At 38.1% G+C, this 25,042-nt stretch overlaps 1 protein-coding gene across 1 annotated transcript in view; it reads right to left on the reverse strand.

Annotated features, from left to right (window-relative positions):
- Positions 1-612: 612 nt before the first annotated feature.
- The window catches only part of dachb (dachshund b), an 82,439-nt gene continuing 58,009 nt past the window's right edge, over positions 613-25,042 (reverse strand). The window contains exons 4-12 of the mRNA XM_026298861.1: positions 21,218-21,463; positions 19,231-19,400; positions 18,582-18,687; positions 17,103-17,177; positions 14,365-14,465; positions 13,361-13,508; positions 12,082-12,246; positions 11,446-11,511; positions 613-2,220 (exon numbers count right to left, since the gene is read on the reverse strand). Coding sequence (XP_026154646.1) covers positions 2,183-2,220; positions 11,446-11,511; positions 12,082-12,246; positions 13,361-13,508; positions 14,365-14,465; positions 17,103-17,177; positions 18,582-18,687; positions 19,231-19,400; positions 21,218-21,463 — 1,115 coding nt within the window. The 3' untranslated portion in view covers positions 613-2,182. The remainder of the gene's footprint in view (positions 2,221-11,445; positions 11,512-12,081; positions 12,247-13,360; positions 13,509-14,364; positions 14,466-17,102; positions 17,178-18,581; positions 18,688-19,230; positions 19,401-21,217; positions 21,464-25,042) is intronic.

A 25,042-nucleotide genomic window follows, 5' to 3' on the forward strand; every position in this document is an offset into this window, starting at 1 on the left:
TAAAACACAGGAATGTACACTAGCACTTTTTAGTTAGTTAGTAATAGTGTAGTTCATGTGGTTTTAGTCGAAAAGGCCATAATAGTCCTTATGTAAGTATCTGGTCTGGTACTTTAGCTTTTGTCTATGAGGACATCAGCTGTTTGTATTTCTGTGCTGAGACACTGCAAAAAACTGTTTTGTTTTTTTATTGCTTAATTATTATTTTCACTGGGAATGCCTAATTTTAATTTTTCTTCAAGCCAAATGTATGCCATGAGAATAATTTAGCTTGTGTGTGTGCGCCTGTGTGTGTGTTTGTGTGTTAAACATCACCAGACAGCACTCATTATAATACTGTATATTTGCAGTCAGCTCAAACCCAAAGAACAGTGACAGACTTGAGAGATCAGGAGAAAAAAAACAAACAAAAAAAAGACAAAAATGGTGAATGTTGTGTCTATCTACACAGAATATCCCTTTAACCCCAAAATCCCACCCAGCCTCATTCCTTCCGTACACATTTCAAATAGTAATCAACAAACAAATAAAACACACAGTGAAATAAACAAAACTGCAACACAACAGTCCCCACTCGTATATCATAAAATCTGGAATAAAATGTTTCTGGTGTTTGACGATGAGGAGCGCTTCTTTTCTTCATTTTATTGGTGATGTTCAGGGATAAATTCTTGAGTCCAACCAAAAAGTAATAAAATTGAACAGAACCTAGTATGGGAAGCCATGATTTTTTTGTTTACATTGTGGTAGCTTAAATAAAAGAGACTAATTTTAGACAAATCAAGCGCTCATTGCCTTTAACAACAGAAACTTGACTACTACTTGGTCAGGTGAATAGGGGTCAAAAGATGAAAAAGTCCAAAGTTGAGGGACAAAATTCAACATAACTTTAGGATATAATATTTTTTCTAAAAATCACTGCATTGTAATAAAAAGTTTGTTTTTTTGAACTTTTACATTGTTTGAGAAACAGATTTCACAAGTTAAGGGTGTTAGAAAATACTTCATACATTGAAAAGCTGCATCCAACATTTTCAGAGTAATGCCTCCTTTAGAGAGAGGGAATAGGAAAAAAAAGTGAAAAGGCAAAGAGAAGGAGAGGAATCTGCAAAAGACTGAGATGATATAAGACTAAGAGGAGCTGATTTATAAGAAGAGAAAATGGTGAGGAAGGATGCAAAAAGAAAGTAGAGGAAGGGGGAAGAAGAGGCAAAGTTTGGGTATGCAGTTTACAGAGGATAAAATAAGCCAAATGACAACACAAGAAAAGTTTTCCCATGCATTCTTTTCAGTCCCTGTATGGAAAATAAAAATGAATGAAACATGAGAGACAGAAATAGCCTCCCAAGTTGTTTTCCTCTATTTTTCTTTTTTTTTTCTTCCCAATATTACTTTTACACATGTAGCATCTTTTTTAAAACCCCTCTTCCTTCTCTAGTCCTGAGCTCCTCTGATTAGTTGATTATCGTCCAATCGGAGGGAGGCAACAGCCAGCCAATGAGGTTGACCAAAGTTATGTCAAATCCAGAGAGAAGTTGAAACCTTTTTTAAAAAAAAAAAAAAAAAAAAAAAAAGTATTCATTTATTTATTTTTTTTACTTGGGGAACATAAATAAGAACTTTTAGTCTTTTCATTAAACCATTTATGTCTCATCCAGCATCATTTATTTAGTAACAGACGTGTTTGGTGTCATTGGATGTCTGAAAAGCTCTCAGTTGCCCAATCAAATTGATCTGTGGTGTTGTGTCCAGCCATGTTGATTTGTGGTGAGGTCCGTCTGAATCTTGAGTGCTCAGCCTGGTCCATTTACTTTCTGGTGAATTTTTTTTTTTTTTTTTTTTTTTCTTCCTTATCTTTGCTTGGGAATGATTTTTATTTTTCAGTTTTAGAAGCAAACAAGAGATGAGAGAAGTCCTGGTGCAGAGAGAAAAAGGAATGAGTGAAGTTTGTTTAAAAGGAAGAAAAGGTACAGAAACAACCCCTATATACGTCCAAATAAGGGGCGTCTCTTAGTCTCATCACTTCATATCAATGTCAAAAAGATCGTATAGTAGCAAAGATAGTATCCCGCCTGGGGAGGCTGTCGCCATGGTGACCAAGGGTGCTGTGGAAACAGGCTGGTGGAGTTCTGTGTGCGGGGGTTTTGTCGAGAAGGGGCGGGGTTTCTGGCGTAGAGTCCTTCTAAAACATCATGGGCGTCTTCAGAAATGATCGGGATTCTGGGTAAAAACAAAGGGATGAGTCATTATATAGCTTAATGTACTACTTATTTTCCTGATGAGTAATGTAGCCTATAATACGTCAAAATCATAACATCAGGAAGTGATGTAGGAAATGTCTTGTTTCATGTACACGGCTACCTCAAACCTAGATATATTTAAGGTAAGGTAAGGTTGGTGATTCATTTTCAGTTATTGACCAGACATTGCAGTTCCATTAATTACTCTGTCAGTAATCAATTATTAATCCGTTAAAAAGTAGTGAATAATGACAAATTACCCAAAACCCAGCTAATTGTTTGGGATCCAGTTTAAAATGACTAAACACATTATAGGAATACATGCTAGGATGGCATAGCAGACACATTGATATCGCAGTATAGAGCTGTTGCTAAACATTTTCTTTTGTAGTGATCGGTAGTTTCCAGTGGTAAGCCAAAATTTTATAGGTAGAGGTCTGTTAAACGTAGAATAGGCTCATGATATCAATAGCTGTCACAGTGACAACCCATGGAGCCCATGATTTTAAATGATCCCGACTGCTAGCTTCTCACACCCTCACTAATCTTTTCTGCTACACTGCTGTGAAACCTAAGGCTCTAATATCTTTCTACATAATGTACTCTCACCACATCCCCATTGTTAGACAACGCTATTGAAATCAGTGCTTTTAAGCTGTTATTTCTTGTTGTTACTGACCCACAAACCTGTTGGTGCTACCTTAAAACCTTGAGCCAAAATCTAATGAACTTTGATTTGTACAGTAACTTTATACTTTGATCATAATGTTTGTTAAAGTAGGATGTAGGTTTTTTTTTTTTTTTTTTTTTTTTTTAAACTCAGTGTTGCACCTTGCTCTCCCTTTATACAGCATCCGTTTATGATAGAAATCTCTTATCTCCAATTTTGCCAGGGTTGGCTCTCCCTCTCTTTCTCTCTCATTTCACCTCCGTCGTTCTCCTTCCGCTCCCCATAGTGCTGTTGCTGCACCCACCCACACTGGAGCACGTGCACGCACACACAAAAACACACCGAACACACATGCACACCTTCCTCTCCCTGCGGTGTCATTGTTTTCTGCGAACGTTGCAAAGTGTTTACATTTCTGCATAACAGCAACCATAAACCTGCCCTCTCTCCTCTTTCCATCCAGCACTTCTTTCTTTTGCCTTCTAATACTTTTTACGCACCTCTGCTCTTTGTCATCATCTTACCCTCTCATTTTGTCCTCTATTCATCATTCCTTTTTAGATATGAAACAGGTTTGAGGTCTCAGCTTGGAATAAAAACTTTCTTAAATTTTCTCTTTCATGTTGAGCTTGCCCCTTGTTTCCCCCTTAAAATTCCCTGCCTTCCCTCCTTTTCATCCCTCTCATCTCCTGCCCTTCCCTATTTTTATCACTCCACGATCCACTCAAACTCCCTGCTCTCCTCCTTTCATCCCTCTATTCTACATGCATGCCCTCCTCCTCCTCCTCAACTCCCCTCTGCTCCCTCCTGTCCTCTATCTGTTACACTCATATTATTTTTATCCCAACCCATTCTTCTCTCTGTCCTCTCCTGTCCTTTCTTTTCCTTCTTTAGCAGCAGGTTTGTCCTGATGCTTAAAATCTGTCCTGCAACTTCAAGGGTTGGGGCTTTGGTTCCGGCATCCTTAAAAAAGTCATATAATTTTAATGAATCAAATATTCTGGATTATTTGATTACTATCATTTTTTAAAGTATATAAAATGCTTGAAATCATTGAATTTGACTACAGAGAAAATCAAAATCAAAATATAACTGCACTAAAATTTGATGAATAACTATGTTAATTGTCGTCCCTTCTTATTTCCAAACATTTAAAATTTGTTTTTTTGCTTCACAGCTTTCCAAGTTCCAAGATGAGCTTTTCGTCCCACTGTCCACCGCCTGTTCAAGTTTTCCCAGCTGTGAGTAACACTTTATTACATTTACACATCGCATAGCAGGACAATAGTGTTCATCAGCACCACACTGCTGCTCTACCCTTTTCTTTAACAATTATAGCTACAGCTAACAATTATCTTCACTGATTATTCTGCTTTCTTTTCTTTTTTGGTAATTAAACTCATTATTTAGCCTATAAAATGCAATAAAACTGGGGTAATGCCCATAAAAATTTCCCTAAATTAAGTTGACATGTTTAAACTTAGGACTAAAAGTCCAAAACCCAAAGATATTCAGTTAATATCTGTTCAGAACAATTAACTAAAGTTTGCTGCTGATTTATTTCTTGATTTTTATGGTCAGCATCAAATAGAGGTCAATGGATGATTATTTAATAATTGACTGATTCTTGATTAGTTGACAATTTTTGCAGTAGGCTATACAAAATGCTAGAAATTTGTGAATAATGTAACATTTAACAAGTTGCAAAATAGTGTGGATTTTTGAAAAAAACAAAACAAAATTCAAACGTTTAATCTAATGTATAAATATCTCTATTAGATAGTTTCTCCAAAATAACATGGAAGAGTTGGTATTTCAAGTGTAAAATAGCTTAGTAACTACTTTGGTTACAGTTGTTTATTATGTATGTGTGCAAATAGGCAAAAGGGATGGATTAATGTACTCAAATTATGCATTAAATGAATACAGACAACTGTAACTAAAATACAACTTTTGAACTATGACCTTCCATTAATTAAATTAAAATCATGTCTTTAAAGGTAGTATAAATAGTCATATAACTAGAAAAAATCATTTATAAAGCATTGCACCCAACAAACTCACATCAGACACCAAATTTAAGATCAACTTTATTTTGTTGGTTTGTAATTTAATTTTTGCTTCGAATCAGTCATTTTGACCACACAGATCATATCGTCGAACTGTTATTCCACTAAAACATGATGAATGACAATGTTAACTGTCACTTATTCCTATTTCTAAACATTTAATATTTTCTTTTGCTTTCCATGATGTTCCAAGATGAGTTTTCCGCCCCACTGATCACCACCTGCTTAAGGTTTCCCAGGTGAGTATCACTTCATTTAATTTATGCATAGTATTTTTGAACAATAGCGTTTATTTTTGAACACCACTCTTAAAAATCAAACATTTATATGGAAGACCTCATCCACTATATTATTTTTTGCACCTTTACTGGGTAAATGCATGACTGAAAAAAATACAAAAATCCAGTTAGAAGTCACTGTATGTTGTGTGAAAGGGAGACAGTGCTGTTGTGTGACTCAAAATGACACCAGGGGCCAGATGTATAAACTGTGTGTATGCACACACAAGACCAAAATATGCATACAAATTCTCATCATCAGATTTTATAAAGTCGGACATATGCCTCGTTTTATTTTATTGATCTCATTCATTGTAGAACTGGACGTAAGCGCCATTTTAATTTATTACGCAACTGCAAACATCACAGCTGTAACAGTAATCTCTAAGATGATCAATTATGAATTTATAGCATTCATATTAAAACAGACAAAAAACAAAGTTGGCTACTGCTGAGTAAGAGATCAGGGCTAAAATACAACTAAAAGTAATCTTACATTTAGTCACTTGAACATTAGATGATCTGATTTATTTTCTGAAATGTAAAATGGCATAAAATTGAGGGGAAAAAAAAAATAATTTCCCAAAAGCCAACTTAACATTTTTAAATGTCTTGTTCTATCTGACCAACAGTCCAAAAGATATTTAATTTACAATCAGCAGATTCTTTTAGAGCAAGAAGTATTTCAAACTAGAAGACATACACAGGACATGTTTCTGCTCTTTTTGTGGTTGTGGCATATCTTTCAAATAGAACTAAATTCCTTTCTTTAGATCTAATTATTTTATTTCTGCTACTCATCTTTTCCCCTTTTCTTCACCCCCTTTACCCCTTTTGTCACTGTTTCAACCTGGCTTGCACATTTTCCCTCCCCTCAATCTGTCACCATAGAAAACACACCTCCAGTGTGTGTGTGTGTGTGTGTGTGTGTGTGTGTTGGCTGTCCTGGTTAAAAATGACATTGACCTGCATTGTTAAAAGTCTATCAACTAGGTGCAGAAAATGTCACCAGGTCTTGGAACAAGGTCACATTTTTCAGCTCTGCGCACTCCTCCTACTCATCCCTGCTTCCTGTCTTCCTTTCTGCATTTTCTTATCATCTACCTAATTTGTACCGTCTTTCTCATCCTTTTCTTTCCTCTTTTGCAGTACTTCCTCACACCCCCTTTCACCTGCTCTGCTTTCCTACTTTTATGGCTCCTCCTCAACTTTATTCATTTACTCACTTCCCTTTTTTCTTCCTGTTTCAACCCTCCTCTCTCCTAATTTGCCTTAGTGGCTCCTTTCTTTACCTCTGTTTCTATTTCTCCACATCTGCTTATTCTACTCTCCTGCTTTTTCTTGAAACACGTACTCTCCCCCACCTGATCTTCATTTCCCTCCTTTACACCCTTTTTTTCTATTATTACCTCTTTTCCCTTAGCTATCCTTCCCTTTCCCTCCTCCTCCACTTGTTCTTCCTTTCTCTCCCCACATCTTTACCTTTCCATTTGCTCTTGTAGTTCTTCTCCATCCCTCTAATTCACTTCTGTTTATCTTTCCAAACTGGTATCCTTCTCTTCTTTCTGTATACTCTTTCTCTGCCTCTTAACCCTAGAGCATTCCTCTCCCTTTTTCCTACATTCCACCTGTTCTTCTGGCCTGTTTTCCTCAACTCTCCTTCCCTCTCCTCTCCCAGCTCTACATTTTTCTTTCTTTTCTATTTTCTCCTCAATTCTTGTTTTTTCTCTGCTCCCCCACCTTGGTCTCCTCCCTATCCCCTCTTTCTGCAGTTTTGCACCTCATCTTACCTTTATATCATTTTACTCTTCCCCGCTCTCCTCCATCCCAGCCTATCTCTTCGTCCTTCTCCATTTCTTCACGGCCAATTAGTTGGCTTTGAACAGAGAACCCAGTCTTTTTTCTTTGTAACCCCCCATTTCTCTTTCCTCCTCCCTTTTCTCTCTTGCTTGTTTTTTTTCCTCTCCCTTCTTTTTCTCCCTCTCTTTCTGATTGTAATGCAATGTCTTTCTTTGTATTCAGCAGTTTTCTCCTCACTCGTTAATTAAGAGTGTGGAAGGTGAGAGAGGCAGGGGAGATGTGTGTGTAAGTAAACCACCGTAGGTGCAAAATGCTTTTATGGCAGGAGGGATGAGTGTGTGTATTTGTCAGTGTGTGTGCAAGGCAGCAAAGGGGTCCTACTGGGCCAATCAACATTAATGAAATCAGGTGGGTCCATGTGTGCGTATGTGTTTGTCGGAGTGCTTGGCTTGCAGAAGAGAAGGGATCTAAAAGGGGTCTAAAGAGGAGAGAGAGCTAATTAGAGTTCCCTGTCTCACAAGAGTGCGGATCAAACACACACTCACTAAAATGCACAATTTCAGGTATAGTGTGCACACACAGGGAGTGTATGTGTGTGTGTAGATATTCATTTATACACACGCAGAGTTTCAAGCGAAGGTTTTCAATGTCAGGGAGGACTGAGCACAGCTGGTGGAAAGAGGATGACACATGCATACTAACACGCACATGCCTGTACTGTACTTGTGAGGACCCTCATTGGCATAATACATTCCCCTAGCCCATAACTCCAACCTAAGCCTAATTCAGACCTCCTCACACCAGGTCTTAGTTATTCACTCAGCCTTTTTGAAGGAGTGAGGAGCACACAGAATGTCCAGACTGTAGAGACCAAAAATTACAGTACTTTACAAAGGGTCTCTATTCAAATGGTTTCACTGGTAGGACCATGTTTAGATACGGTACTGCCAAAGCACTGTAATAATATGGGTGGTATACAAAAAAACAACTAAACATAACTGTCTAAGATTCAGTACAACTCTAGGCTTAGAGGAACATTTATTCTTAAATAAATAAATTATAATATTACAACTTTTTTTCTCTTTTGCAGTAAAGAATAGAAAGGAACAGAAGCTAACATACAACGTATCTAAAAAAGGTAAGACTTGATGTAGATCCAGCTGGCCAGTCTCACTCTGTCTCTTACCTGCAATGTATTCAAAAAGTATTTAGCATCATTTACACTTTCCACATTTGACATTGCAGTCTTATGCTAAAACTGTTGAAATTAAGTTTTCTCATCAATCTACACTCAGTACCCTATAGCAAAGAGTCTGAATAGTTGTCAGTGCGGTAATTTAGTTTCTCCTTTTTAATAATTCTTTATGGGGTATTGAGTGTAGAATGAGGAGAGAAAAAAATGAAAATTTTAGCATAAGGATGCAACATGACCAAATGCGCAAAAAGTAAAGGGGTCTGAATACTTTGAGGATGCACCGTATGTCTCTACCTGTAGCTATTCATCTCTGTGTTTAGATCTCTGTTCAGCCGTCTTTCTTTCTGCTGTAACTATTAGAGCCCGACCGATATATCGTTTGCCAATTTTATCTACCGATATGAGCCTATTGCAGCTATATCGGTATAGGAGAATATATATATATATATATATATATATATATCATTCTGTTTGTTTATGTATAGTGTATTCTATATACAGTACCAGTCAAAAGTTTGGACACATGAATTGAAATGCCATTGCCTGTGCATATGTATCCAAACTTTTGACTGGTACTGTACTATGATATACACATAAATAATATCGGTCGGACTCTAGTCTAGTACCTTTATCTCCCATTTAGCTCTCACTGTTTCTCTCTGTCTATAGACAGTTTGGTTGGAAAGGTTTTTATTGGCATGGTTCAACAAATCAATGCATTAAATTATGATTGATAATTACTAAATACTTCAATATTTGGACAGATTCATATGTAATAATGTACATTACATGTTTGTCTAGGTCATTCACTGCCCCTCAGGTTGAATGTTGACTATTGGACAGCAAGATGTTCTGTCTCCCCCTCTCTTGGGACCATTTGTAATGTAAGACATCACAAAACTCTCTGTTGTCCTTAATTTTTTAAATAAGTTCCTCTTATTTTTGAATAAAATAACTCTTTCAGTTAATTTCAGTTTTCGAAGGAGCTCAACGGCTCTCAAAATAAGAAAATAGTGCTGGAAGAGGGAGACGGGGCACATCTTGCTGCCCAATAATCAATATGCCACAACCTGAGGGACAGTGAATGACCTAGACACATACAGCAAACACCCATTTGATACACTGTACATATATAATTAATCTTTCTATTTCTGTCTCTAGACCTATCAATCTCAAACTCTCTCTACACTTTTCCATCTTTCTGTCCCTGTGGCTACCAATCACTCCATCTCTACCTATCTTTTTATATGTCACTAATGTGCTCTCTCTAGCTAGGGTTATGCAGTTATTATAGCAATAGTGACACAATTTTTGTAATTTTGCATCTGTCCACCACAGTGAATTTGAAATGAAGCAGTCAAGATATTTTTGAGGTGTAAAATTCACTAACATATGGGCAACTTAGTCACTAATTAATGCAACTCCAAATTGCATGTGTTTGTACTGTGGGAGGTACCTGGAACACACAGAGAAAACCCATGAGGTCACAGGAAGAACATGCAAACACAAACACCCCACGTTTGAACAGGATTCAAACCTGGGACCTTCTTGTTGTGACCACTGTCAGTTTTATTACTTATACTTGGATGCAAAGCATTTGCAATCAGTGACTGCTTGGAGTAATAGTTTAAACTCCTTGAATGAAGGTCTAAACTTCAACATCAGCTTAGCAGCTTCATTTCAAATGCAGTGTGGTGGTGTACAGAAGTAAAATTACAAAAGATGTTTCATTGTCCAAACATTTATATATCACTGTTTGTCACTCTTTATCTCAGTCTTACCTCTTGCTCTACCTTTGACTGGCTCAGTTCCAACTAATGGGGCTTTATTACATGAACCTTTCAACAAAATGCTGTAGCCAAAGCATAACGACAGTTTATAATGTAAAACTCTTTCAGTTAGCAATTACACTCGGATTTGTACGTGTTATATCTCTACAGTATATTGGGCATGGCTGTGTGTATACATGTGTGTGCCTAGGTCATTCACTGTGGAGTATTTTTAATTTTGAGGGGAAATTACAGGGTTGGACTTTTAAAAAAAATAAGTTTCCTTAATTTAAAGTTTGACATTGCAATAGCAACTTAGGTGTACAGTAGACACCAAGTGTTAGATGGCACCCTTGGCTCAATTGAAGATAATACTGTTCCACTGAAAAAGTGAAAATGCCAAAAGAGATCTATTGCAGATTTCACGCTGCAGGTAATAAAGCACCTCTTTGAAACATTGAAAAGAACTCTGTAATTTCAGGTTTCAGAGATCTTAGAAACCCCTAAAAATTAAAAGTAGTCCCAGGAGAGGGAGACGGGGCACGTCTTGCAATCCAGTAATCAATATGCTACAATCTGAATGACCTAAGCACACATGACATGATATACTGTACATATAAATAAGATTGTCAACTGTGAACTTTCCAAATATTTATACATTACATATAAAAGCTTTGGTACCATAGTTCTGTTGAAACTTTGATGCCAGTAAAGCCCCTCTAAATTGATGCATGTCTATTTCTCTCTCTGTAGCTGTCAATTGTCTTTCTATATATCGTGATTGTCTATTTCTCACTTTACAGTAACCTGTCTACCTCTCTCTCACTACCTTTTGTCTATATTTAGAAAGAAGACAGTTTCTACAAAGATGACAACTTCTACAAAAACTTACTAAATATGTCCACATGGTGTATTTCTCTATCCAAAACCTGTCATGTTGACACAAATATTCAGACATGTTTATCTTTCTATGGTTGTGAGAACACTGGTTGACACAATGCATTCCCTAGCCTCTTATCTGAACCCTAACATGGATCTTTAACCCTTTAAACAGTCTTTAGAAGTGATGGCCAGCCAAAAGGCCTCAACAATGGTACGGTTAACTAACATTTTACATACAACCAGAGAAAGACACACGTGTATGTCTGATAAGGTGCACATCAAAGGGAGGCCACAGTGTCTGTGTGTCTGCTTAATGTCTCCACTAATCTGGGCTGGGCCCCACTACACACATGTCTACCATCTGTGTATACCTAAACACTTCTGCCTTTGAACACACTTGTGTACAATCTCCTATTTGTTAGTGTGTGTGTGTGTGTGTATCAGCATGACTTTGCATGCATGAGTGTGTATCTGGCTGTGCCTGTGGGTTGTAATTTGTTTGTTTTTTTATTGTGTGGATGTGTGTGTTCGTGTTCAAGTACCTTGTACAGCGCCGTTGTCTTGCTGCTTTCCATTAAGTTCAGGTTTATCCTCAGCTACAGCAGCGTCTGGTATGAAACACAAAGACAAGACAGTCTCAGCAGGTAGGCCAGTAAAAAACAAGCAGCACCTTGTAACTGTATGCAGGTCAAAAACAAAGCAGATTTACAAAGAAAGCCAAACCACAAGCAAACCATGTGTCTAAACAATTGCATTTTTTAAATGCTATATTGTTTATTCTCTTAATTTCAAAGTGCATTAACTATTAAAATAAACAGTTTTGATACGAGAGGAACAAGCACTTTGCTGCCTACTTTCATTACTGTGCCAAAGCTATGGCCTGTGGTTATTGTTGCAGGTTCTACTAGTCATGTTAACAGTAAGTTATTGAGTAAAGACTGATCAATTCAGATTTGCATTAGTGTATACTGAGTTGTAATTGTTACTAGTTTTGTAGAAAAAAAAGAAAGAATTCAGGATTAAAGAATAAGAAGCAAAGAGTAAAATAAAAAGTCATGAACAAACAAGAAAAACAAGTAATAGAGATACTTAAATGAGCAAACATACAAGAAAGCCAAAGAGCAGTCAGAAACAAGGCAGACAAAAAACAAACCTGTAAATAAACCAGCATAACGTACCGTTCTTATTGGTGGTGTTGGCGGTGTGTGGTGGCTCAGGAGAGGGAGAGGATGAGTGTTTCAGTGCATCCTCCACTCTCTCCCTCCTCTTCGACTCAAACTCCAGTGCCTCTTGCAGCTTCCTCTTGGCCTTCTTCTCCTTCTTCAGACGCCTCTGGATGGACGCTGAGGCAGAAGAGCATGAGGAAATACGTCAAGATACATTTTGCTCCTCCGACTATTTTAGGACATTGACTTTCAGTTTGGCTTAATTCTACATTTTCCAAAGTGCCTTTCGACTACTCTCACATGTAAATAGTGTCAGTAATGGCAGATAACAAGAGCAGAATTAGTCTGTGCTAAAGTCATTTGTTTACCAAATAAAAATGATGGTGGTATTTGCAGCTAATGGATTTACACATTGTTGGTCTCAATAATCTACAATCGAATTGTCCCTGGATATTTGGTGGACGTTTATGCAAAAAGGCTGTATTTCTGTTTGTCATTATCAAAGACCATGTCTCCCAGAAATTATAATTTTAGAAGGAGACATATTGGAATGACTGAATTATTGTAATGATCACCCAATGTAGATTGACTGATTTGTTTTCCCTGCAGGTCTTGTATAATGCAGTATCCATGTAGCAGCTAAACCATGACACATTTATGGGGCTTTTCCACTATTTGGCTTGACTCAACTTGACTCGGTTTTTGGGGTTTTCCATTAGGGGATAGTACGTGGTAGCAGGTACTTTTTTAAGTACCATCTCGGCCGTGGTTCCAAGTGAGCTGAGCCGATGCTAAAATGTGACGTCAACAGACTACAGGCCACTGATTGGCCAGAGACTGATGTCACTGGAAGAGTCATGAGCGCGGTGTCCTACCGCATTTGACAAGAATCAAACCTGCCATTTTTAAAAATCGGCAATAGCAGCCATGTGTTTTCCCATTTTTATAATCTTTAACAAGGCAAGGCACTTTAAGGTGGTACTCAATTGCAATGGAAGATGACCAAAACTGAGTCGAGTCCAGTAGAGTCGAGCCGAGTAGTGCTAAAACTGTATAACGGAAAAGGAGCATTACGCACTAACAGAACTTATGGTGAGGGAAGGATTGTGGTGGTTGAATATTTAGAAAGGTGAAAGTGACTTGCAGCAGTCTAACCTAAACCTTAACCTAATCACGCGGGATTCACAATGTGAACACTGGTGCTTGTTATCGGTCCTGTGATTTCTACAATTATCATGCTGTAGTTGTGTATAAATGTAATTTCTAGGAAATGAGAGTTGGGTTGTCAGACCTCTGCTCTGTAGTTCGGAGGTAAGCTGTCGCTCCAGACTCTCTCTCATCTCTCTTTCTCTGTACAGCTCCATCTTCAGCTCTCTCTTCTCCGCCTGGATTTGTTTGTCCTGAGCCCGAGCGTTCTCCACCGCCACCTTCAACAGGCCCTGAGGGAGATGTAGAAACAGCTCACTGATTTAAAGATTTCACCAAGCTAATGGCTTAGAATTTTTGTTTCATAACCTTTAAGCAGTAAAAGAACACAACCCACAGTTTTTTGGTTTTGTGAATTATATGTTCATGTTTATGCTTGCTCTTTTTTGTGAAGATGTGTTCAAGATTTGGTAAAGCTACAGCCTGGCAGCAATGCAGAGATGTTCCCTTCTATAGTTTTTGAGAAAGCCTCACTCTTATGACCAGTCAGAATAACACAATGATGGCTCATTTAATCATTTAATCAATAAATGAACTTTCTGCAACCTCACTTGCATACAGCCGCCATGCCTGTACTAGCTGCTCAAAGTATATAGTAGTGTATAGTAGTTGCTATAGCTGACTCACAGCCTAGCAAGCTCCTGAGTCCCACATTAGCTGCAAAAGCAAAACAGGATGTATAAGGGGTTGGGTGAGATGAGTGGATTAGTTTGTGTTTAATGTTAGCTCTAACTTGATTGCCAGAACTAGCATGTTGTGGCTTTATATTCTGGAAAAACATTGTTCTAACACTTTACAATCAACATGTTTAGATGTTTAAAACCATTTAAAATTGTGTTACAGTTAAAGTTGTGGCAACACCGATCTTCACTGTAACACTAATATAGAAATGTAATGTGATGTCAATGTTTAATACAGTATTTCTGATTTCTGACAGTTTCCTACAAGGATCTGAATTATATTACTGTTGGTTTACACAGCATCTGAAAATGTTTTCATACAGGAATGTGGATGAACCATACCAACACAGCTGTGCACCTTGTATTACCAACACATGCATAATAACAGATGGTAAAAACATGTTCCCACCTGTATGTTGGTGAGCAGAGTCTCCACTGATGACAGGCCATCAGCAAACAGAAACGGAGCAGGAAAGCCAGGAGGCAGTGCTTGTCCCAGTGAAGACTCTTCTGTGAAAAACAGTTCAAAGAACAAACTTGAAACTATCAGCCTTTTAAATTATCTTCCTTTTAAAAACTTACTTGAAAATGTAACTTTAACTTATTTGCTTGAACAGGCTTCATTTTTAGAAACCTGCTGATTTGTTCATTGAATTAAATGATATTGATATCAATAAAGCCTGATGGCTTTAAGTCTGTAAATACTTGGACAGTAACACAATTTGGGGAATTTTGCCAAGTGTGTACCAGTATAAATTTCATTAAAGATTATGACAAAAAAGAAATGTTCAAACAACCTTTTTTCAATGACTAGTGCGAAACACTGATGAGCTAAAACTAATATTTGGTGATAGAAGCTATGACAGAATGTTTTTTTCTTTGTTGATGAGATTGGATGGGACTGTAATGTTCTTTGCCAGATATGGGGCATTCAAAATACAAAATAGGCTACATGATCAGTCTACTCTAAAGCAGGGCTTACTTGTCACTGGATTGGATGAGGGACACAGGCAGATGGAGATTTAGAATATTTTTGATGCCTTACTTACTGACACCTTTTTAAAAAAAAAAAAAATATATACATATATATATATATATATATATATACACCTTACTTTACAAAGGCCCATTTTTTATGCAGTGCCATACTAAGGCCTATTTTTCATGCCAATTTATTCAGGGTTATTTTTCATGCCATACTATACTAAAGCCTATTTTTGATACAATATTATTACTAATATGTATTTTTGATGCCAAATATATTACTATTATTATTACAAATGTTTTAGAGATGCAGGTTTTCCATCAACAATCTCTTCGGGGCAAAGTTTATGAAATGATGTTTATGAAGGTATAAAAGTCAATGAAGCAGCATCAAAGAAATCAATTACACCAAACACACACACACACACACAGGTCGTTAGTATTCAGACAATCATGTGGGGTACTAATTGGCAAGGATTAAAGACATCCTTGATTTGTGTGTGTGTTCATTCTGAGTGCGTCACAGTGTCTGCTCAGCCCTTAATGCTTAACATACTGACAACTGGGTTAACTCTGCTGTGAAATTAACGCTGATTAAGATGCACCCTAACTCACACACACCATCTCTATCCCCTATCTACCACTACATCCATACATCCCTTGACTCTACCTTTCCTGTTTCCCCCCCAGCTACATGTTTTCACTTTTTCCCTCAATCAGTCCTATCATGCTCCTTCTTTTTTTTTTTTTCCTTTGTTCTACTTTAAGTCAATTTTATTTGTATAGCCCCCAAATCACATTTTTTCTTTACTTCAAATTTGCCACTAAGCTTTTTTCCCCTCACTATTTTTTCTATTCCTGCACTTTAAGTTCTGACCATCCCTCCTCTGTCTGTGTTGACAAAGATTTTGGGAAATAAATGCTGCCCAAATAAGTATTAAGTGAATGAAAGAGAAGAGAGCACATGATAGAAAGAAGAGAATTTGAGAAAAATACAGGATAAAAGAAAGAAGAGACAGTAGAGGAAAGAAAGATGGATCATTTAACCTGATCAAATGAAAAAAACAGCACTTAAATAGAGGGTAGAGCTGAGTTTTACACAGGAATATTAAATACAGTTTTTTGGTGTTGGAACAGTGTTTCACTGCAGCTTCTACATCAAGTGCTTTTATTTTGAAAAATGCTTTATGTTGCATTGCCAAACCTGGTTAAGTCTCAACAAGCACATTTCCACTTCTGGAGTTATACAGTTATATACAAGTTATACACAGGCTGCATTTTAAAATCTAGTGCACTATGGAAATAAACTGTAAAACATTACACATAAATATTTTAACACCGATAATTTATCAGCAATTTAAGTGTAGTAAAAAAAAAAATTCTCTTAGCAGCTTTTTATTTGCACTGTCCCCACACTTCAAACTGTCCCTTTTCTGTGTTGTGTCAATATAGTTTTAGGGTGAGGCAACCACATCCAAACATGAAACAAAGCGCTGTGCAATCATTTTTAAAGATGCATGCTCTTTTGAGACGCATCAACTGATTTTTTTTTTTTCCCCCCACTAATTGATTTTAACAGAACCTTCCCTCTGCTGCTCCTGCTGATGTCTGCAGTGGAGCTTCAAGAGCATGAACAGAGCGGAAATGAAGGAAGAGGTGGAGAGGAGGTGGAAAGGTTGAAGAGTAACGAATAAGACGAAAACACAATGTGTTATATGAATGGAAAATACAGAAAGGGAAAAAAAAGTGTGATGGTGGGAGGAGAAGCCCCGCATGCTTTTAGTGTGTGATCTCTTGACCCCTTTTAGCCATGCCTCCTTCACTTAGCCTTGCTCGCTCACCCCTCTCCTTCCATCTATCTCTCCCTAACCCTCCCTCTTTCCTCCCTTTGATTGATGGCTCAGAGACAGGTGATCAATAGGAGCAGCTGAACATCCTGACTTTTCGGTTTCTCCGTTTGTGTGTGCGAGACCATATATTTATCTTTGTGTGTGTGTGTGGTTTCCGTTACTGTCTTCATTCGTGTGTGTGTGTGTGTACAATGGATGAGGAAAGCCCTCCTAAGTGAGCACAATTTGTCAGTTGTCAAAAGAAAATGGGTAAGGGCTTAGATTAAGTTAGGTAATGGAATATCCTCACTTGTGTGTGTTTGTGTGGCCGAACCTTTGTCCTTTGTTATTTTCTTGATGGGTGCAGCAGGGTTGGTCAGCGCAACATCTGCATCAGCTGAAACCAATCCTGTTAAAAGAAAAAGCATTTCTGTGTGTTTGTACAGAGTATGCTTGCTGTACATGTACTGTATACTGCATGTATACAGCCAGTCAAAAGTTTGGACACACTTTCCTATTTAATTCATTGGTAAAGTGTATACAAATTTTTAGCAGGTTATATCTGTGTACAGTACATAGTAAATTAGAAGTGTAATGGTGTGTGTATAGACGTATAATGTACGGTGTATACCCAAGTCTGGGGAGAGGTATTTACCACAAAACTACCTACTAAAAAATAGTGTAACAGATATACATCAGTGTGCATCTTGCAGAGTAATTCTGTACTTAATCATGTTACAGTTTTTAATGCACAGTAATATGTGGTTTACTGCAAACAGGAGACTTTTGTTCCCTGATTTCAGCTTTTAGGTAGTGTATCCCCACAGGCAACATAAGTACATTGACAAAACTGCAGCAAGCCTGGGGAGAAGCACTGCCTGAAAAACATACTCTGGGAACAAATGTCCCACCCCTCGTTGTTCATAACTTGCAAGCAGCATAGTTCACACAAATACAAAAAAAGTCTGCCAACGACTACACCGATTATTGCTGCGAGCTGGAGGGAGATGGATCTCCACAGGGAGACAATGCAGCGGACATAACGTTAGATAACTACATTACACTGAAAGATACCCTTATCCTGAGGCAGTGTAGTCTGCATCATATTTCATCAGTTTATCAAATCGTTTGTATTGAAAATCTTGATTTATAAAGAAAATAGCAACCAATAGCAAATTTGTTAAATAAACAGTAAAGAAAAAGTACAATATCTTGTTCTGATTTGTGAAACTGAGATATAAAGTTGGACAAATTGGAAACACTCAAAGTAAATACAACTTTCCTTAAATTATGGCACAGTAGTTGCTCCTGGCGGCCCTTTTATTTACACTGAGTGTGTGAATAACTGTGTGTACACCTGCCTGCCAAGATTGTGGCTTGCATGGCAATGCCAGCATTGGTATGTGTGACTGATTGTGGGTGCAAACGGGTGAATGGGAAATAGTGTAAAAGTGCTGAGTGCACCTGAGTGTAGAAAAGCGCTAGATAAGTATAAGACCGTTTGCCAGCATTAACTACACTAACTGAGTAAACTAGTCACTAATGTAACCTTTTCTCACAGTATACTTACTAAGACACCACTATAACACTGTACAGAAGTAAAAGCATGTGCTGTATGTCTATATTCATATAGTCTGTTAATCAACATAGTGTATGTCAACATGTATCAACCTTTATATTAAGTTGTTAAAGTTTTTTTTTTTTTTTATAGTTTGGCTTCATTAACTAACTTAATTTATCCAACTAGATGCAGACACTTTCTTACAGCTCTAATGTACATTATATTTGTGTGTGTGTAGTTTCTTGTGTGTACCCAGTCGTTCGGGCGAGCTGGAGGCGGAGCTGCTGGGCTGCGACTGCAGTGGAGTATTGGTCTCATCAACAGACGGCGAGAGTGAAGGACTATCACACACTCTCTCCTGTAGAGAGGGAAAGAATGAATGGGTAAGGTGAGAGTGAATCATTAGAGCCCTTGGCTATCACTGACAGACAGAGCACAATGATACAAGTGTAATAACAAATTACAAAATACATCAAAAGTACGCAATTATAACATAAAACAAAAGATACATCACCCTGGATTATTTTTACCTCATTTTCAAAGTGTAATTTGTTCAGTCTGAACAGAACACTTTGCATCTACAGACTCCTGTTTTTACCTCTCAGTGTAAAATCCTACAGATTTGTCAGCACAAAGACAAAAGCAAACTTCAAGATGCTTCTTGAATTGATAAATTGGAAGACCCAATCAAAAAAGACAAGGACTCTGGCCAAAGTAATTATTGGAAAACAGTATTCATATATTTAAAACACACCTTTATAAATTGCTTTACCTGTAAATGTAAAGTGGAAGTCCTTAATAAAGGAGCTCCTCAAGGAACCCACTGGGGTCCTCTACAGCTGCCATTCAGAAAGAAACTTAAAAGAGACTAAAATTACATAAAATATTTTGACTGTGTTACCTTGATGACAGGTGCACGGTGCACATGCGTGTGTATCTGCTGAGCTGCAGCTGCCATGTTGGCGATGGTACTGAGGTGATTCATCTGTGACATCGCCATAGCTACAGATGCAGGAGGCAGTCCCATAGGCAGCAGAGGGTGGGGCATCATCATGAATGGCAGGTCCAACCCTGATGAAGTGTGAGAAAAAACAGCAACACTGAAGTTAAGTCAAAGGGCGACAAGTGAAAAAGAACAGAACAAAAAGAAATATGACTGGGGTTATATTATTGTCTATAATATAAAAGTGCACATGGAAAGTTTTTAAGGCAGTTTGTCTGAATGAAGTACTTAGAATGATCAATTTTAAGGCAGCTAAAAGTGAATTAAAGTACAAATGAATGACTATTTCCCAACAAGAATTTTGAAACATCAATACAAAAATGAACTGAAATTAATCTTTTACATCTGCCGAAATTTGCTGGATGAACCGTAAAGCAAGAATAAAGAAGCTAAATGTTTCCACCCAGCTGTCTGAATAAACACTGTCAGCTTATTACGAGAAACGAGACGCTTTCTTTACTTGTCGAAATCCTTGACTTCGCACTGCAAACATCAAATCAACCAACTTCTTCTCTTTGTGTTGATGTATTTTATTAGTTTAAGATTTGCTTATTTGACAAAGTCAAACCGGACGACAAAAGAGCGTTGGAGAACAAAACTGATTGATATTGTGTCTGTGAACTTGAGCTGAACTTGAGAAGTGAGAGAGGGAGAGGTGTCATCTCAGTGTCATATCTCACTAATAAAAGTTGACAAAGCAGAGGAGCGAGAGAAAGAAAGAAAGAAAGGTGGAGAAAACTGGGTGGTCAAAGGGCTAAAGTGTGACAAAGTGAATGAAGAGAAAGGTCAATTTTATTTTTTACATATTTTTTCTGTTATTTTGCTTTTCCTCTCCCTGTCTTTTTATTTTGCAGTCTTACAGTCGCATCATGTTTTTCTGTTGCTGTTCGTTGTTCCTTTTACTTTTTTCTTTCCTTACCTCCCAATTCCTGTTTCTTTCTCCCAACTTTTTAGTCACTTCTTTCTGCCTTTCCCTGTTCCCATTTAACCCAATTTTCTTGCTTCTCTTCTTATTTATTCTTTCTTTTCCTTCTCTAACACTTTTCTCTCTTTTCTTTCTTCCCTCTCTTGCTTTCCTTTTTTTCCTTTCTCTTCTTCGTCATTTATTTTCCCCTTTCTTCACAACTAATTTCACTGCATTTGTGGGGCTGTTCCATTAACTTTAATTCATCCTTCAACCCAAACCTCCTTAAAAGCATATCCTTGACCTTTGACCCCTGACCTCACAACCCTCTGACCCTAAAATAGTCCCCTGTTTCTAAAGGCGAGCCCCCATAAGACCTGCACACTGGGAGAAGTCACCTCAGCTGTCGAAAACACTCACACACACGTATAAACATAGCCACCAAAAAATATTGCAGCGGCTGCTTTCATTCCAATGAAACAATAACACTGATTGCTGTTGTCGTGACAACTGAAGTGATCGAATAATCAATGTGAGTGTTTGTCGCCTCCCGCTGCCCTGTCTGTGTGTGTGTGTGTGTGTGTGTGTGTGTGTGTGTGTGCAAAAACATTACTTCTGCAGTAAGAAAAAAATGCGAGTACGGGTGTGTTTCCGTTTATTTGTGTGTCTCTATATGTGTGATGGAGTGTGTGTGCTGGTGATGAATTGAGTCATTTAGTAGAGTGTGTGCTGATTAATCTAGGCAGAGTGTTAATACAGGAGATGGGAACAGATTAAATGGTGTACATTAACAAATATTGCCAACCCTATAAACACACACACACACACACACACACACACACACACTTAGGAATGTGTGTGTGTGCCTAACCATTTTCCATGCAGATTGTCTACACATGTTGTTTGTTTGGACATATATCTATCTTTATTTGTCTGTGTGTGTGTGTGTCTGTGCGTGCATAATTATGTGTGTGTACTCACTGTTAGCCAGTAGCTGTTGCTGCTGCTGGAGTTGTTGTTGACTGACAGCTCCTATGGCCGGCCCCCTGCCACCCCCTCCTGCTGCACCGCCACCACCACCACCACTTCCCCCTCCTCCTCCTCCAGGCCCGCCTACCACTGCTGGTGCTCCACCGCCTCCCCCCCCTCCACCTCCTGGTCCGCCACTGTGGGCTCCAGAAGGAGGACTGGTCAAACGCTCCTTGTCCCAGGAACACTCACTCCCCCCTGGACAGAGATGCAGACACAGAGATTTGGACGTGCAGATATTCGTAGCCCGGACTTCACATCAGTGACACTGTACTACGGAGTATTTAACTACAATAAATAGGAATTAGAAATGACTTTTACTGATCACTAAAAAAGCATTTTATCAAGTTTAATAACATATGACGATAATGACTGTCATCATCATTATATTCATTACTTTTAAACATATTTGTCACCCATGGGCCTTTGAAAGAGTGAAACAATCACTTTCTCTCTTCACACTTTCATTTCTGGACTCTGGTTCTCACTGTCCCCGTCTCTCCCTGTGTAACACTGCCTCTCTCACCCTTCACATCTCTCTCTCTGCTCCCCTGTTCCCTCTTTCATCCATCTTCATCTCCCTCCATTAGTTTGAATTAGCAACCGTCTCTCTCTATTATTGCCTACTGAATTCCCTGTGCTGTGTGTCTGCATGTGTGTGTGTAGATGACAGCTGGGCCTCATCCCCTCTGCCATTTACACCGGGGAAGAAAAGAAGTATAAACAGATGGGCAGATGTTCTCTCTCTTTTACACACACACACATTACTCTTTTTTCCTTGGCCTTGTCCTCTCCTTCTCTACTTTCTTTTTTCTTTCATTTTCTATTATTTTCTCTCCATCTACAATTTGCATTCTTCTTTTGTCTTTCAGGTGCTTTATCTCTCAAACTTGTACCTTTGCTCTCAGTCAGGGCTGCATCGAATGACAATTTTATTACTGATTTATCTACAAATAGTTTTGTTAATAAGGCTGTAAACGTAAAATGTGTTAAGGAAAAGTTTAAAAGTCCCTCAGCTTTCCAGAACTGATGGCACTGATGACAGACTGACTTAAACAATTCAAGTGGGTATCTTTAACATCTCAGTTGAAAGAGAACAGCACATCAGTGACATCACAGCCAGTGACATGAAAAACATCTATTGGGACTAAAAACTTCAAAAATCTTTCACTTTAGGAAGATATGTTTCAGTCCATATGTCACCAAATAGAAGCTGATGCTATATTGTGAAGGGGCACAGTCCTTTGTAAAACATTCGGATTGAAAATTGAAAATCTGACTGTCCAATGTAATTGTCTGGTGTCCGTAGTGTTGGGGGTTTAAATGGGGATTATCCCAGACAACGACCTACATAAAACCCTGAGGCAGCTGTTTTCTAGCAACTACTGAACTGTAGCCCACAGCTTCCCATGACAAAATGTGTCAATAAAATAAAGCACAAATCTCAGGAGGAGGATAAGAGGAATGGTATATTAAAGGAGTATGCTACAGATTTAAAGCTGGGTTGCTATAAAATTTGGATTCACAACGGACAGCTTAAAATTAAGGATCAGAGATGCTTTTTTTTTTTTTAATGCTACTTGTACTACCCAGAATTTAATTTGTTAGCTGGCTGTTGGTTGGAGATTTGGGTGTGTAATGCTGCTAGCAGTGATGTGGCCTCCAGCCACTTGCCTTAATCAGAAATGAGGAGCGGCTCACGGCAGTTTGGTGAGCTCACCTACTAACTCCACACCCACAGATTTTCATTTCTTTTTCAAACTTGTAGTCTTCACAGCTCCCTCTGGGGACAAAAAAGTCTTTATGCCACTCCACCCCCACCCCCCACCCACAAGGTAGATGATCTCTGCCTCATATGATAGGTCTGGACACCTTCTAAATTTCATGTTAAACTAAACTAACTGCATATATAATGTTTAACAGTACATTTTTTAGGATAGGCAACAATGGCAAAAAGGTGTTTTCTACATATCTGACAGACTTTAGTGAAAGTGTGCATAATGCAGGGGGACAAGTGTTACTCTTCTTTTCAAATACCCTCAAAACAACAACAAAAAAAAAAAACATATGACTGTCACCGCGAGCAGGACAAACCCAGGAGATCGACTTTCAGCCATCAAACCTCAAAACATCTTGTCTTTTTCTTCCCTTTCTCTCTCGTCCTAAATATCCCTTTCTCTCATTATGAGTCTTTTTGCCCTCGCTTTATTTTCTTTTTCATTCGTACACTTGTTCCTCTGCTCTATTGTCTGCTGCAGTTTCCCAGGCTGGTGTGAATGTCTGTTACAAAGAAAATAAGGTCGGATAATGAAAAGAAAGCTTTCCACGAACTTACAAAACAAAAATCACTCAATGACATAAAAGGATGGGAGAATGGAGAGGAAGAAGAGCAGGAGGGAATAAATAAAAAACAAGGCAAAGGAGATTAAAATGAGAAAAGAAGAGTAACTCTATCAGCCCATTTGCCAGGTCAGCTGAAGAAAAGGAAGAGATGGAAGAGGAGAAAGGAAAAATAGAAACAGGAGAGATTGGGTGGAAACAGGAGGAAGGATTGCTCACTCTTTTCTCTTTGCTTTTTGTTTTCTGTCTTTTTAATAATTCAGAGACGCAAACACAGCAGAGATGGAGTGGGATGGAAAGTGCGTGCGTGTGTGAAGTCTTTGTTTGTTGGTGTCACCTACGAAAGACACATAAGGTTCAGATTTTACCTTTTTAACTTGAACTTTAACAGTTAATGGTTCATACAGTTTAAGCCACAAAGTGTAGAGAGAAAGAATGAACTGAATTTTATTCAAGTGTCCTGCCATTTCCTGCCCTGTCCGCCATGGGATCATACGACACCTTCTCATCAAACGCTAACAATTCACCAAGTTCCTTCCCACGAGGAAACAACTTCCAACATGTTAATTCAACCTACAAGTGGATAACTCACTGTTATCATCACCACCCACCCATTTCTGATGCAACGGTCTCTTCACGAGCCCTCGTGCACTCCTTAAATAGGACACAAATCTGTGTCTTTTTTGTACAACCATGCCAGTCACCTCAGCCATTGTACTTTCTTTTTCCAAAGCAGCGTACAAAAAGTCTCAATTAGAAACGGCAGTATATCAGCTCTTAACTTTGGGGAAAAATAAAACTTTGCTTTTGACAAATGAAAAAGTACATCCCTTTCAGAAGTAACTTACCTTTGGCTTACTTTAAATCTCATTTGCTTAGTCATATTAACACTTCTCCCCTACAGATACAATATCACTTCATGAAACTTGAAGTCTTCTTCAAAACGATTTTTTTTTTCTGCTGCATATTAACAGCGCCTATATTTATCAAACGAAAACCTTGTTAAGTCGCTTGGTAAGTCTTACTTATCAAGCCACTTACTCCCACTGATGAATAATGTTTTTGCTGAGTAGGAAAAACCAGCTGCAGTCAAGGATTTACTCTACATCTATCACACTGTTAATTAGTACAACTTTAGAAGTCTAAAATTTCAATTTTAGCAGCTTGAGAATGGCTCAGTTATTTACATCCTGTGACCTTGAATAGGAAGACGAGTTTAAAATGAATAAATGAACACCACAGCGTAATACATTATTGAAGGAGGTAGTTTTCTAAAGTGTACTTTAGCGTTCAGTCATGTGCATGGAATATTGTCGTCAGACAAACATTTCAATGAACTATTTCAATTATGCATTTGCTCCTTATTTATCATTAAGTTCTGCTCAGTGTTTTGTGCGTGTGGACTCTGATACTGTACTTCATTAGTTCCTGAACAGG

Source organism: Mastacembelus armatus, chromosome 18, assembly GCF_900324485.2.
Source record: "Mastacembelus armatus chromosome 18, fMasArm1.2, whole genome shotgun sequence".
Lineage (NCBI taxonomy): Eukaryota > Metazoa > Chordata > Actinopteri > Synbranchiformes > Mastacembelidae > Mastacembelus > Mastacembelus armatus.